The 13,644-nt window shown below is 53.3% G+C and overlaps 1 protein-coding gene across 3 annotated transcripts in view; it reads left to right on the top strand.

Moving 5' to 3' along the window:
• LITAF (lipopolysaccharide induced TNF factor) overlaps positions 1-12,469 on the top strand; it is a 68,037-nt gene extending 55,568 nt beyond the window's left edge. For all 3 annotated transcript variants that reach the window (XM_058680545.1, XM_058680543.1, XM_058680544.1), the window contains exons 2-4: positions 5,860-6,102; positions 8,044-8,200; positions 11,118-12,469. In XM_058680545.1, the coding sequence (XP_058536528.1) occupies positions 5,865-6,102; positions 8,044-8,200; positions 11,118-11,226 (504 nt within the window). In that variant the 5' untranslated portion in view covers positions 5,860-5,864 and the 3' untranslated portion in view covers positions 11,227-12,469. The remainder of the gene's footprint in view (positions 1-5,859; positions 6,103-8,043; positions 8,201-11,117) is intronic.
• The last annotated feature ends 1,175 nt before the right edge of the window (positions 12,470-13,644 follow it).

Below are 13,644 nucleotides of genomic sequence, written 5' to 3'. Positions count from 1 at the left end.
ATCTTGCTCTCTCCTTCATCATTCTGCCCTCTGGCAGAAGAAAATAATAAACATTTTTGAAAGTCCTTTAAAAAAAAAAAAAGCTAGGTAACCTGAGACAAGTCCAGGAAAGGAACCGGAGTTACTGAGAGCTGACTAGCCTGCGTGATTCTGTGTCTCAGGGAATCATCCCTGGGCCAAGTCAGTGATGGCACGAGGGAAGGGGAGCCAGAAGGGCTCCAGAAGGAGTGAGTCCCACCCTCCCGGAGCCAGAGAGGGCTTCCTGGAGGAGATCATGCCGCAGCTGGATATGGTCAGTGGGAGGGACAGGTGGAGGGTGGTGTGGGAAGAGCCTGCTGGGGCACAGTGGCTGAGTGACAGGGCTTGAAGTAAGAAGCCACGCTCGTCGAGGGAACCCAGGTATGTGGAGCTCCCTTGGTGCCTGCTAACTCAGGCCGTAGTCCAGGTCATGGTTGAGGGGGTCAGAGAGGCTGGGAGACGCCTGCCTGGAGGTGAGGTCTCAACCTGGAGCCAGAGAGCGACATTCCCAGCGTCGTCTTGAGCCCTTTCTGTTGACATAAAAACTCAGCTAAGATCAAGTGGGTTGAGTTAAAGTGAGTGTGGCAGGAGCCTTTAGTCAGTGTCTGTGGCCATTGCTGTATGATTCCAGAACATTCTCCACGTCCCCTGCAGAGCCCGGTAACACTGACTCCTTGCTTCCTCCCAGCACCCCTCCCCTCTCCCACCCTCCCTCCTGCCAGCCATCGTGGGTCTGCTCTGTGTCTCCATGGACAGGCTTGTTCTGCACATTTCGTGGAAATGGATCTGAGGTCGAGGCTCTTCTGTCTGGTTTCTCTCATGGAGCTTGATGTTTCCCCCTACCTAAAGATTCATTTTATTTGAAAGACAGAAATCCTCCATTTGTTGGCCAGTCAGGAGCCAAGAACTTCATCTGGGTCTCCCACCTGGGTGCAGCGGCCCAAGGACTTGGACCATCTTCTGTTGCTTCGGCAGACTCAGGAGCAGGGAGCCAGCTCAGAAGCAGAGGACCTGGGACTCGAAGCAGTGTTCTGATGGCAGGATGCTGGTGTCGCTGGAGCGGCTTAACATGCTGGGCTGAAGCCGGAAGAGCTCTGGAGTACAGTGGGTGTGGGTCAAGTCCTGGTGCCTGTGTGTTTGATGGTGTGTAAGTGGCTGAACCCTCTGGATTTTAGTGTTCTCGATTGTGCCTTGGGATGGTGATAATTGCTCAGTGCTGACTCCCACAGAGGAGTGGCTCCCAGAACCCATCCCTGGGAAGTCAGAGTCCATTAACGCTCATCTTTAATGCACTGGGACTCCTGGTGGAGTTGAGGAGGAAGAGAGAGAGAAGGGTAGGAGGTTGGAGAGAGAGATGGAGCCAGACGTGCTGCGGGATGAGAACATGCAGGTGTGAAGCTAGCCAGGACTCATCAGTGAAAGGTTGAAATGTGTTCAGATGATTGCATTTATTACACTTATCTATTTGAAAGCAGAGTTACAGTGAGAGAGAGATTAGGAGAGGCAGAAAATGGTTCCATCTGCTGATTACTCCCCAGATACCTATAGCAGCTAGAGCTGGATCAGGCTGAAGCCAGAAGCCAGGAGCTTCTTCTAATTCTCCCAGATGGGTGCAGGGGCTCAAGGACCTGAGCCATTTTCTGCCGCTTTCCCAGGCACATTAGCAGGAAGCTGGATTGGAAGTGGCACTGCTGGGACTTGAACTGGCGCCCATGTAAGATGCCACAGGCAGAGGCTTTACCCTCCATGCCACAGGTGCCCAGGTGGCATCTTAAATGCTGTGCCAAATGCCTGCCTCCAGGGCCTAGCACAGTGGCATAGTGGCTAAAGCCCTCGCCTTGCACACGCTGGGATCCCATATGGGCACTGGTTCAAATCCCGGTGGCCTCACTTCCCATCCAGCTCCCTGCTTGTGGCCTGGGAAAGCAGTCGAGGACGACCCAAAGCCTTGGGACCCTGCACCCACATTCGAGTCTTGGAAGAAGCTTCTGGCTCCTAACCTCAGATTGACTTGCTGCTGCTTGGGGAGTGAACCAGTGGATGGAAGATCTTCCTCTCTGTCTCTTCTCCTCTCTGTATATCTGACTTTCCAATAAAAGTAAATAAATCTTAAAAAAGAAAAAAAAAAAGAAAGAAAGAAAAAGAAAAAACAAACGTCTACCTCCATTTCCGCTTCCAGAGAGAGTCTGTATGTTAGGAATAGTAAATGAATCAGTGTTTGTGATTTGGAAAACTCATTCCATCCAAATGCCCACACTCTCAGCTGCATTCTCAGTTGGGCATCCAGAGCGCTGAGACTGGGTTTGGGGCAGGACACAGGATCTCCGATGTCACCCATGGTGTGGCCCTGTGTCCCTCTTCTCAGAGATGTCTTTTGTCTGTGTTTAATTTCCTCCGTCGGGCAGAGATGAAATCATACTTAAGTGGATTGCGTTTCAATCCCTTTTCTCCTTGGGAACAGACAGGGCACCAAAATGAAAACAGGCTGGCCAGGAATGTACTACAAGAGACTGTCTTATCTGGAAGGCCTCTCCCATGGGACCCCAGGGCCTGCCATGGGCATGAGTGCACCCCTCCCTGCCACTCAGCACACTCCCACTCACGGGAGCAGGTGGGTTCAGAATGAGGGACATTTTTGGCTAGATGGCACAGAAATGCTTCCCCATAAAAGCCTTGAGAACGGCAAGGTGAGCTCCAGCCCCCTTTCTGTATGTAAAAGCCTGTGTTTGGAATGCCCCTTGAGACATTGCTGATGCAGAAGCCTTCTGAAATGGCAGGACCAGAAACCCCAGGCCCTACTGCACACCTGGTGAACTTCCAGTGGACCCTTGGATGCCTCTGTTGGGGCCCTTGGTCCCTACCATTATTCCCATCCAGCTCCCTCTGACTGGGGTGCTTCCAATTCTGCAGGGATCCCCTTTCCTGCCCTGTGTGATGACCCCTAGCCACCTGGGGTCCCCTGGAGGTGGCCATGACATGCGTCTGTGATCCAGGGAAGGGGCCAGCATCAGACCCAGTTTATAGTGCCCCAAGTGACCTGGGTAGAGTGACAAAGCCAGTCTGATGACAGCTGAAGTGGGTGGAGGGGATGGGGCAGGACAGCAGTTGACAAATCCTTCCTGGAAATGTGAGTGGGTGGGCAGGTGGGTGGGGAAGGGAGTGGAACCAAATGAAAAGAAGCACTGATTGGAATGGCTTCTCCCTGCCTGGGGGGTGGGCAGGAGGGCTGGGGAAGTCTCACTGTTCTCTTGCTTTGTGGGGATGGTGAATGTGGTGTGTGCCGTGCCCGGGGCAGAAGCCTGGCACCCAGACCTTTCCTGCCTTTGAGGGCAGCCACCCTTGCCGCCTGCTGCCCTGCTTGGCTGCAGCAGTGGAATCAGCGCTGCCCCGCAGTCTGACCTGCGCTGTCGAGTCACATGGAATGCCCCAGGCCCGTGCTGCTATTTTAGGATCTGCTGGCCTTGGATGGTGTTTGAATGACGCCTAAGTTTTCCTAGTGAGTCTCCAGGACAGGTCTGGGTCTGGCTGCTTCCTGAGACAGGAAGGCGCAGCGGGGGCGGGTAGCACACGCGGATGTGAGTTCCTGCAGGGGACCACCCTGTTGGAGCCCTGGGAGGTGCATCAGCTGGCTTTGGGGGTGAACTGGAGCTGTTGGCCAGGGGCCCAGGACATTTCTGTCCTGGTCTGTAGATTCCGTCGCTCTGGGCTGCGGTCTGCCTCCCCGTGTCCGTCAGACCTCCCCTCCTCTCTCGATCTAATGCTCACCTGGTCGCCTCATTCTCTGCACCTCCAGAGTGAGCTGTGTGCAGGCTGCTGGCAGGGTTTTGGTTGCCACACTGTGGAAGTACAGACGGGCAGGCAGGTGTGTGGGCACCATTGGTTGAACTGCTGCTTGGGACGCCCACACCCCGTAGCTGAATGCTTGGTTCAAGTTCAGGTCACTCCTCTAGTCTTAACTTCCTGCTGCTGTGTACCTTGGGAGGAGGCAGCTGAGGGTTCAAGGACCTGAACCCCTGCTGTGCAGGTGTGGGATATGGGCAGAGCCTGGCTCAACCCCAGCTGATACAGGCATTTAAAGAGTCAACCAGAGGTTCAAAAGAGATCTCTGTCTCTTTGTCTCTCTGTCTTCCAAGTAAATGAAAATGAACTATTTTTTAAAGTACAAATGGAGTTAACAATGCCTTTTACTTAGATATGTAAACTAGAGTAATTTCAACATATCAGTATATTTTACATTAGTTTATTATGTTTTCAAAATCCAGGACATATTTTTACACCTTGTATGTTTGAAGGCAGAGGGTAGACAGATCTCTCATCCACTTCCTAAATGCTGGCAACATTCGGGGATGGACTAGGCTGAAGCCAGGGGCAGGGAACTCCGACCAGGGCTCCCATGTGGGTGACAGGGAGGCAGTTTAAATAAAGTGAGTGCTTGCTCAGGGGTCCCCGGTCCTCATTGCAGCCATTGCTGTTTCCATCGGTTTTGGAACGAGGGGGGCAGCTGGGCGGGAGGAGGCACGGGCCTGCCCTCGGAGCCTGCCGGCTCCCTGATCCTTCTGAGGCTGCCGCCGCCGCCTGGGCCCTGCCTGCCGGGAAAAACACCTCACAAAGGAGGCTCTGTGTGCGCCCCAGCTGCCTATGCTGCTGCTCCAGGGCTGCCGGCAGGAGCGCATGGGGGTGTGGAGGGTGGGCGGGCAGGCGGTGGTCTTGCTCAGGGTTTGGTGAAGGGGGAGCTTTTTTTTTTTTTTCTGCTGCTACAAGAGAAGATGGACATCAAGCCACAACTGGCACTTGGCTTCCAGAATGGGAACTGGGATGTCTGCATGCTGGCTTATAAGAATGTGCCTTTGGGATCCCCCGCTCCCACAGGATGGGCATCAGCTGGGTGTACCTGTCCCCCAGGAAGCAGAACAGGACCCTCCTACCCCCTTTCAGACTTAGTATCTCCGCCCCCGAGGGTAGCCGCTTCCTGGGCTGTGGCGCCGGGTGTGCCTTTGTCTGGCCATGGTGTATGAGGGATGCTCCCTAAACATACATGAAAGACTGAATCAGGAGCTACGTGGGAGTTTGGTTTAGTGGTTCGGACATTGCGGAGGACACCTGCATCCTGACTGTGCTCCCAACTCCAGCTCCCTGTGCTAGGGTCTGGAAAGCAGCATGTGTGAATGCTGGTGGTAGAGCCCCTGCCAGCTCGAGTTCCTGGCCCTGGGCTTCAGCCTTGCCCATCCCAGCCTCACCTGGCCCAAGCACTGCTGGAATGAACCAGCAAACGTCTTAGGCAATCTCCACACACAAAAAGAAATCTATATGCACAAGTGGTCTTCAAAACATTTGTGGAAAATGTATTATGGAAAAGGTGTGCTTGAATTTTGTTGCTTTTGTCTTGTTTACTTTCTAAAAGATTTGTTTTTATTTTTATTGCAAAGTCAGATATACAGAGAGGAAGATCTTCTCAGATATACAGAGACAGAGAGGAAGATCTTCCTCTCTGTCTCTCCTCCTCTCTGTATATCTGACTTTCCAATAAAAATAAATAAATCTTAAAAAAAAGAAAAAAGGAAAGAAAAAGAAAAAATCTCACTGGTGCTGGGAGGTGAGTGTGGCCGTCAGAAGCGTGGTGTGAGGTGGGAGGCTGTGCTTCCTGCCCTCCATCCTGGTTCCGGATGGTTTCCAGGCACCATCACTTTCCCATCGGTATTCAGGAATTCTCTCCCGAAGCTGATAGTTCTTGGGTCTCAAGGTGGAGGGCCATTTCCTCTAGTTCTCCACCTGTCAGTGGATGGAGATGGATGGGGGAAAACAATGCAAGTAGGCTTGATCGTGTTTCTGTTTCCATTTCAGGCACAATGTCGGTTCCAGGACCTTACCAGGCAGCGGCAGGGCCTTCTGCAGTGCCCACCGCGCCGCCCTCCTATGAAGAGACGGTGGCTGTGAACAGTTACTACCCCACGCCTCCCGCACCTGCACCGGTGCCAGGGCCCACTACAGGACTTATTGCAGGCCCGGATGGGAAGGGCATGAATCCCCCTTCGTACTACACCCAGCCAGTTGCCCAGCCGTTGCCCGTCCCCAACGCCAACGCAAGTACGTGTCAACCCTCAGATCCCAGCCTGGACCTGCTTACCCAGAAATGCAACTGGGAGGCAGGAACTAAGAGAGACAGCGCCGCTGGCATCTGCCATTTTCACTCTAAAAATACCCATAAGCAGCCGGGGCTGGGCCAGGCCAAAGCTAGGAGCTGGAAAAAAAATCAGTCGGGGTCTCTCACGTGCCTTTCCGGGACCTGGGTCCTTGACTCCTCACCCACTGCCTCCCGGGGTGCCCATCAGCAGGGCGCTGGAGCCGGGAGCCAAGCCAGGACTGGAACCAGGGCTGTGCCATAGGGAGGCAGGTGCCCACCCCTGCCTGGTCTTTTTGGTTCCACTTTGGAGGAGACAGGTGGTCTCTGCCATGCCCGCACCCAGGCCTTCCCACAGAGGGACAGCTGTTTGCCTGAGGAATTTGGCGGGAGGAGCTTGTGCTTCCTGCTGAGGTTTGGTGCAGAAGGTCAGGAGCAAAGAGACAGCCCTGGATGAGAAATGTGGAGGGGAGGGCAGCGTCTCAGTGCAGGCCACCACCCTGCCCCGGGGTGACCTCCTCCAGGTCCTTGCGCTCCAGGAACAATTTGAGTTCATTTCTCACTCGCAAAGAGAGCCTGCCAGACTGGCCTGGGTTCCCATAACACCCTGTGCCTCAGTGTGTTCATTTATGAAGTAAGCCCCATCATTACCTGCATGCTGTGGGTGATGAAGATGACACACAGGCCAAGTTGGCGGTTAGGGTGCTGAGAAGGGTGCCCACATCCCACATCCCCCCTCCGAGCGCCTGGGTTCAAGTGCTGGCTCCTTCGCTTTGATCCAGCTTCCTGCTAATGCACTCTCTGGTGGCTTAAGCATTGGGGGTCCCTGCCCTCCCACGTGGGAAACCTGGATTGTATTTGGGATCTCTTGTTTTCAGCCTGGCCTAGTAATGGGGAGTGAACCAGCTTATGCAAGATCTCTCTCTCTCTCTCTCTCTCTCTCTCTCTCTCTCTCTCCTTCAGGTAAAGTGAAGGTACTCTATACTTCCTGGCCTGATTTACACTGCCCTTGGCCTGTGGCATCAGGGGGTCTTCAGGAAGCCCCATGGAGAGCGGGGGGGCATCCTTGCTCTAAACCTGTTCACGTCCATTATTAAAACAAAACAAAAATAACACCAGACTTTGCTTAGATATGAAGATATTTCAGAAAGTTTCTGAAGGGGTGGGCAGTTAGCCTAAGCATCCCATGGCAGGGTGCTTGGATTTGACGCTGGCGCTGGCATCTAACCCAGCCTCTTGCTGTTGCACATCCTGGGAGGCAGTGGTGCTGGTTCAAGTATTGAGTTTGTCTTCTAACTGCTGGTTCAGTCTCCTGATGGCTGCAAGCAGCCCTGTTGGGACCAGGCCTGGAGCCAAGAACTCCCACATGTGTACAGGGGCCCACGGCCTTGGGCCATCTTCTGCTGCTTTCCCGGGTGCATTAGCAGGGAGCTGGGAATCCATGTTCTCTGGCTCCCATGTGAATCTGTGGACATGGGCTTGGAACACATTGCCTGTCAGACTCCTCAGAGTCACGCGGTCCTTCCCCCGTGTCCTGTGTGGAGGTGTCCGGGGCTCTTCGAGCCTTCCGGACATCTGCTACTACTGTCTCCTCTTCTGCTGCGGTCTTTTTTGTTTGTCTGTTTATGCTTTTGACTTTGATATAATACACACACATCCGTTTGAGGCCTGATTCTGAGGCACCCTCATCTGTTGTCTTCCCGAGGTGACACTCTGTCCCTGGCCATGAACTTGGCTACTTTATGGGGAGCTGCTCAGGACAGAATCCCACAGTCTGTCGCCTGCGCAGTACTGGGGCTCTGTGGTCGGGAGAGACCTGGGCGGCTTGGCAGGCTGTGCTGAGGGGACCCGGCGCCGTCCCCGCCCTGCGTCCCCTGACCGCTCTGCCCACTGTCTTCCCTCTGCAGTTGCCGTGCAGACCGTCTACGTCCAGCAGCCCGTTTCCTTTTACGACCGTCCAGTCCAGATGTGCTGCCCATCCTGCAGCAAGATGATCGTGACGCAGCTGTCCTATAACGCCGGTGCCCTCACCTGGCTCTCGTGTGGAAGCCTCTGCCTGCTGGGGTGAGTTGGCCGTGGACCCTCTGGGTCTGTCTCTGGGAAGGATGTGGCTGCTACACTGCCACCAGCGCTTGGGGCTGGGATTGCCTGCTTCCTTATGGCTTCAGGGGGTTGCACCTCCACCCACTGGAAGGCAGCCCCTGGCCCCTTACCCCCCAGAGTGGGAGCTGAAGGCGCCCCCTCCCCGCACTGTGTCCCTGACTGAGAGCCGCTGCCCCTGAGTTCCAACAGTCCCTCAGTTCTCATGCCTGTAGCCGTGGCTGTGGGAGGTTTTTTTGACCTCGGTTACACTGTAGCATTTTATGGAAATCTCCTCCAGATTCCTCTAGCCTGTTAGGGCCTCAGGCATTTTCCCCGTTGCCAATGCAGAAGGATTATCTAAATATTTATGTCTGCACCAGAATTATTATATTTAAGGAGATAATAGTTTCGGTTCTGGATGAGAGATTTGAAGAAACGCAATTGAATTTTTTTCTTTTCCTTTTCAACCCTCAAGTAGGTAGAAAATGTCAACTTCCTTGTTCCTGGCCCTGTGAGCCCCAGAGAAACTTTTTTCTTGGAGGAGAAAAAAAAAAATGTAAGACTTTATTTGGAAAGCAGAATTGCATAGAGAGAGAGGGGGAGAGACAGAGATAGTTCATTTGTTGGTTCCCTCTTCAAATGTACAACAGCTAGGGCTGGGCCAGGCCAAGGCCAGGAACTTGAAGCTCCGCCAGGGTCTCCCATGGGGATGTTGGGGCCCAGGGGTCGGGGCCCAGGGATCCGGGCTGTCTGCCGTTGTTGCTCCAGGTACATCGTCAGGGAGCTGGAGCAGCTGGGACTTGAACTGGCACCTCTGTGTGTCGGTATCACAGGTGGGCCTTAACATGCTGTACCACAGCACTGCTCCCAGAACTGATGGTTGCTGTGCTCTTCTGGGAGCCTCCACTCTTAGCCCCCTGCACTTGTGGTTGAGAAGGGGCATTTCTGTGTCAAAGAGAAGCTCAGAGCTCTACAGGGCTTCATGAAATTCCTTGAGGTCATGCGTCAGTGTCAAAGAAAGGAGGCTAGGCGGGTCTCCTGGCCCGTGAGACTGTACTATTGGCTGTTGCTTTCATGCTAAATGGAAGTTCATTATGTTTAATGTGTGTAAACCAGCCAATACACACAACTGACACACGTGTGTATATATGTGAATGTGTGTGTATATATACATTGAAGATTTTACTATTTATTTACCAATTTATTTGAAATGCAGAATATCGTAGAAAGATTTTCCATACGTTGGTTCACACCACAAATGGCAGCCACAGGTGTGGTTGGCCCAGGAGCTAGAAGCCAGGAAATCCATCCTGGCCTTCCAAGGACCTAAGCACTTGGGCTGTCATCAGCTGCTTGCCAGGCGTGTGAGCAGGGAGCTGGGTTGGAAGCGGAGCAGCAGGGACTTGACCAGTGCACTGCAGTTCCACTTGCTGTACCCTCAGCACCGGCCTTTGATGTGGGTTTTGGAATCAGAGAAGTCAGAATAGAAGCATGCATGGAGTGTCACCTTGGAAGATCTGGCTTTTGAATGCAGAACACCTTTCTGTCTCTACTCCTTCCTTAAATGTAGAAAAATGAATCTTCCTCTTGCTAGCTATATGGCTTTGAGCAAGTGACTTCACTTCTCTGAGCTCGAGTTTTCTCATCTGTCAACTCAGAGGCCAGAGGTGGTGCTGAGTGTGAGGTGAGTCGTTGTGTTAGGGATGTCTGGTCCAGCAGGTAAGACGCCTGGGACGCCTGTGTCTCGATCCGCTCCTGAAGGTCACTTTCTGCAAATACACACCTTGGAAGGCAGTCCCATGTGATGGCTGAAGTACTGTATTGAATCCCCGACTCTCAGCTTCAGGACAGCCCAGGCAGGTGTATGAGAAGTGAACCAACGGATCAGGGCTCCATACGTGTGTCTGTCTCCCTTGAGGAAATAAAAGCGGTAGAAGGGTGAGCCGGCATTTGTGGTATAGCAAGTTAAGCGACTGTTTGAGACACCTGCATCCCACATTGGAGTACTTTTCTCAAGTCCCAGCAACTCCACACTTCAGATCCATCTTCCTGCTGATGTGCCGGAGCAGGCAGGCAGGCAGCACGTGATGGCCACAGGACACGGGAGACCCCAGTGGCGGTTCAGGCTCTGATCCAGCACTCCCTGAGGGGAGTGAGCCAGCTGCAGAGGAATTCTTTGTGTCACTCTATTTTTCAGATAGAGAAACATATTTTTTTTACTTTATGCTTTTAAAAGGTATATTTTAAAGCAGAGTTAGAGAGGGAGAGAGATCTATTTGTTGGTTGGCTAGGGCCAGAAAAGGCAGAAACCAGGAGCCAGGCGCTTCTTCCAGGTCTCTCACATGGGTGCAGGTGCAGGGTCCAAACTCCTGGATCATCTTCCACTGCTTTCCCAGGTCATAAGCAGAGAGCTGGGTTGGACTCAGAGTAGCATCTATAAAGATGCTGGTATTGCAGTCAGGTGCTTCATTCTCAATACCACAATTCCAGCCCCATAAATAAATCTTTTAAAAAAAAAAATAAAAAGTGCACCAATCCCCAACTGGGGACACCCAGGAACCCCAGATCTGAGCATGAAGCTGAGACAGTTTGCAAGGGGCTTAGCCTTGACTGGCTGTTCATTTCCTACAGCTGCTCTAGCAGATGACCACAAACACCAGACGTGTACTCCCGAGTATGGAGACCAGATGTCCAGGTTCAGGGTGTTGACAGGGTGACACTCCAGCTGGGGGCACCTGCAAGCATCCTTTGGGCAGACATGTCCCGTTTGTGGGTACTGAGGGATGGACTGTTACCTTTTGTGGGTACTGGGGGTGGGTGCATGAGTGTTGCTCTGTCCCCTCCTCCCCGCCGGGCTCCTTGCAGGTGGCAAGCTCTACGTGGCTCTCTGTTCCCCCAGGTGCATCGCCGGCTGCTGCTTCATCCCCTTCTGTGTGGACGCACTGCAGGATGTGGACCACTACTGCCCCAACTGCAAGGCCCTCCTGGGCACCTACAAGCGCTTGTAGGCCTTGGCTCGGCGAGCTCAGAGCTGCGTTCTGCGAAACCTCCTGGCTGGTGCTCACCCAGCCCGCCGTCCCCTTGTGGGTTCGTCTCTGGGGAAGTTGGGGGGTGTCCCATCTGTGTGTCTTCTTGTTTTGGGGTGGGGGGAATATTTCGCAAAAGTAACAAACTTCCAAAATCCCAGGGATTGCTGCTTGGAGACCTGCCTAGGATGTGCAGGGACATCAGGTCGGGCAGCTCCCTGAGTCACACCCCTCATGACAGCTTCCCCACCCACTGAGTGTCTTCCGGTGCTGTCACCACCACCACTGGCCCCTCCTTTTCCTGCCAGTGGGCTGGGGCGTTTCTGGGGGGCCTCCACCCGAGAAGCCTCAGGTTGCCTTATTCTTGAGACTGTATTTCCCTGAACTTGATGGGACCAACCTTGAGTGCCTGCCGTCTGTCCTTCCCCCACCACCGCGCTGACAAAAAAAGAAATCTTGCCTTATAGACTTTGTGGGCCTTGCCTCTTCGGTTCGATAACAGCAGACTGCACTCGCACAAAAGCCCACTCGGGGTCTGTGAGCCCTCTGAAGTGCACGGAGGGGCGTCAGCAGTCGTGGTCTCTGTGCTGACTGACCCCTTTCTGGTGTCAGGATGTTTGAGCACAAATTTTGAATCATTTTCCTTCTCTTAGTGGCGAGTGTCGTCTTCCTGTTGGCCCATGTGTATTCCGTTGTTTGTTGCGCCACAGCTAAAGCGATGTCACTTGCTGCCTTGACCGGCTGTGGGACCGGGGGGAGTGTGTTTCTTAAAAGCCTCTTGTCAGCAGCGCGAGTCAGGAGGGAACGGGCCCTCGTGCGGAGGTGCCACGGTGCCGAGCAGAACCTGCCCCGAGGCAGTGGAGAGTCCGGCGTTCTTTTTTCAGAGATGGAGTTTGTTGCTGAGCGTCACACGGCATGGTTTCCAAGACTCAGGCAGCAGGCCCCAGGGTCCAGATCTGCTACTGTCATCTCTAAAATCAAGATAATATCCTCACGCGTGCCTTCCCAGAGGCACAACGAACTTCTGCACAGATCACAACTGTCCTTGAACAAAAATCCTGTAGATGGGTTGAAAATGATTGCAGTAACTGTTGATTCAGCTGATGCTTTGAAAAATCTGATGTTTTTGGAAGAACGCCAGGCATTTTCGGGACAAGTCACTGACACCGTGTAGTCCTCCAGTGTTACCTGCTTTAAAGAAAACAAATAAAGCATTCAGTCATGTTGTTGCGCTGTTCATCTCTTCTTACAGTGTAGAGAAAAGGTCTCGTGTTGTGTTTCAAGCCGAGGCCACAAAGAACCTCTGTTGACTCTGTTTAACGGTGGAAAACCCTTCCCAATAGAGATCCTGGGCCTGCTGTGTGCGCCACCATGTCGCGATGGCACGTGCAGCGAGCTGCTATCGAAGCAGAATCCTAACCTGAGGCTGCTGGGGGGAGGGGATGTCCTTGATGACAGGGCGTGGCAGGGAGCCATGGCCTTCGAGCTGTAAGAAAACACAACGCCAGGAGAAAACGCAACGCCAGGAGAAAGCATCCTCCTTTCTTGGTACAAGACGTGCTTTGTGAGTTGATCCAATGCCAGGGGGAGACCTCGTCCTGTGCCAGGAATGAGTCCCCGCCACCCCCTCCCCTGCCCACTTGCCGGTCCAGCTTCACCCCCAGCTACCTCGTTGTGGCTCACGTGGTCAGGGACGCCCTTGGGGCAGGGTCTTAGGGGCAGTACTGTTCTCGGGGTTTTTCTTTTCATTTGACAAAATTCAAGACTGCACACTTGGTCATTCTTACAGGGCAGCGTGGATGGGTTTTAAGCTGTTAATTACATGCAAGAGTCCCGTTCCCAGGACAGCAGTGTCCATTCCCCGGGCTTCAGTGTCGGGTGCTGGGGAATACCATGTGTTCATGAGACATTCTGTCGTGCTGGTCAAAGGCGGGCACCAACACGTGTGTTCTGTACCGTCACGGCTTGCTGGAGCCTCCCAACACTGGCTCCCCTTCAACTGGTGCACCAGATTTAGCCCAGCTACTGTGACCTCAAAGGGGGATTTGTAACAATTTCAAATCATGAGTCACTATGCATCTATTTCTTGATAGCAAGATAAAACATCTTTTAATTGCATTTCTTCTTGAAGTGCCCTCACAGCTCTCCATGCATCGAGACTAAGTGACTTGATATCCTGTCCGCTGAACACAGCTGCAGGGGTCTGGGCTCACAGCCCTTCCAGGGGCCCTTGGAAGAACTTCATTTTATTGTAAAAATTGGAAGGCGCGAGACCGTGACAGTAATGAATCCCCCCTAGATTGTATTTCTCATACCAATACAGCCATCAGATCCTCCTGGAGTAGATTTTTCTGGAAGAAGGGGCCCAGCCGTGAGCTGCCTGTGGCTGCTGGCTGGGGC

Source organism: Ochotona princeps, chromosome 24 (assembly GCF_030435755.1).
Source record: "Ochotona princeps isolate mOchPri1 chromosome 24, mOchPri1.hap1, whole genome shotgun sequence".
Lineage (NCBI taxonomy): Eukaryota > Metazoa > Chordata > Mammalia > Lagomorpha > Ochotonidae > Ochotona > Ochotona princeps.
Note: the sequence above shows the minus strand (reverse complement) of the source record. Positions and strands in the feature narration are given on the sequence as shown.